Genomic DNA, 1,576 nt, shown 5'->3' with positions numbered 1-1,576 from the left:
CCTGGTGTATTTTGTTTGGTGTATTAAATGTATCTGGACTGAATTCTAGTTGACTTTAGAACTATCCATTGATTACTTTCTGTGTGCCTGGGGCTGGGGCGAGGAGATTGGCAGCAAATGGGGCCTAATGGATTTTTGATGAAAATATTTTATCTAGGCTGGTGATGGTTTCAAGACTGCATTTGTCAAAACTCATTCAATTGTACTTGTATGTAAATTACCTTAATAAATCTGACATTTTAAAAGGCTTCACGTGTGGCAAAATGTCCATTGTGGGCGGGCCTCTTACGTTGGCAAGGCCTGAGGAGAGGGAAACAAGCACAAGAATGTGGGGCTACTCAAGAGTAGTAGTGGCATAACAGAGACCTTGGCAAGCCTCCGTGAGAGGCTCAGTGCGCTGAGCAGTAGACCTGGCAGCTCTGGTCTTCAGGAAGCTCCGACGAGCTTGGCTTCCGCCTCCTTGGGGTACCACTGAGCTCCCTACATTGCCTGAGGGGTCAAGGAAAGCTATGTAGCCCGTTCGCCCTGGGCATGACTGATCCAGGCGGGCGAGCACCCTTGAGTCCTGCCCCTGCAGAGATGGTTGGCAGCAAGCCCAGCTCCGCTGCCTCTGTAAACCTCACGGGCATAACTCCATCAGCGCCTCCCGAAGGCCCAGATTTTTAAGGCCGCCCGCGTTAGCGTTGTGCTGAAACAGGACGTTTCGGGAGAGCCGGATGAGAAAACGTCGCTCCCGGTGACGTCACTTCCGGAGCGCCGGTTTCCGGCGCCGAGCTTGTTGGGGCGGGGCGGCAGTTAGGTGACGCATACCATGAAGGCTCGGGCGTCCCTTTTGCCAACCGTGAGCGAGCTGTTGGCGCGCAGGCAACCTGGCGCGGCCCTCCGGTAAGGCGTGCGTACGACGGGACTGGCGCGGAAGCGTCCCTTCAGACTCGGCGTGGCGGAGACGGCACTCGTCGCCAAAATCAAGCCCCGAGTCCTCGGTGTGCAGCGTTCGCCCGCCTCGGCTGGCCTCTTTCCAGAAATTGGTTTTGTTTGTTTTCCGTCTAAATTCGCCTCGGTTCTTATTTCTCTTCCTGGTGAGGTCTGGAGACTGGAAAGTAGTGTGTGTGCAGGCGCTTAGTGCCAGGCACTGAGCTATTGTGCTAAGTGATGCCGATGCGTTTTAAGTTCTTGCAACATTCAGATGCTGAGGGAATTTGGAGGTTGGGTGGAGCCTGTTGGGAACTTGGACTGGTACTTTGAAAACATCGATTTACGTTTTTCCTTTTCTCTCTTTTAGCATTTTTACTCTGCCACCGATAAGCATTTGCCTCTCCCTCTCCCTCATACTCTGCGCTTTTTATATTTTGATGTGGGTGTATGAACAGTTAATGGCAGAGTAGGTAAACTTTAAAAAAAAGAAAGACTAATACAAATCAGAGGTGATTAAATGCCCTCAAAACCCCCACATATAGGTAGTTTGGACCTTAAGTTTCATAGAATTCAAGTTAGATTATCACTTAATCGGGATCGCAACACTTAAAAACCTAGTATTTGAGGCAGTTTGACCCAACCCTTTGTTAAAAAAAAAAAA

General features: G+C 50.3%; 2 protein-coding genes across 5 annotated transcripts in view; both read left to right on the top strand.

Annotated features, from left to right (window-relative positions):
* Positions 1-799, top strand: part of PCNA (proliferating cell nuclear antigen) — a 6,881-nt gene extending 6,082 nt beyond the window's left edge. The window contains exon 6 of the mRNA XM_011371112.2: positions 641-799. Coding sequence (XP_011369414.1) covers positions 641-799 — 159 coding nt within the window. The remainder of the gene's footprint in view (positions 1-640) is intronic.
* The window catches only part of TMEM230 (transmembrane protein 230), a 9,189-nt gene continuing 8,350 nt past the window's right edge, over positions 738-1,576 (top strand). Inside the window, exon 1 of one of the 4 annotated variants that reach the window (XM_023537343.1) lies at positions 738-885. The gene's annotated coding sequence lies outside the window, so the exon portion shown is untranslated. Of the gene's footprint in view, positions 1,080-1,576 lie in introns of all 4 variants that reach the window. The other 3 variants (XM_011369986.2, XM_011369994.2, XM_011370002.2) reach the window with 3 other exon arrangements.

Source organism: Pteropus vampyrus, unplaced genomic scaffold (genome assembly GCF_000151845.1).
Source record: "Pteropus vampyrus isolate Shadow unplaced genomic scaffold, Pvam_2.0 Scaffold7, whole genome shotgun sequence".
Lineage (NCBI taxonomy): Eukaryota > Metazoa > Chordata > Mammalia > Chiroptera > Pteropodidae > Pteropus > Pteropus vampyrus.
This window is presented reverse-complemented; position numbering and strand designations above follow the sequence as displayed.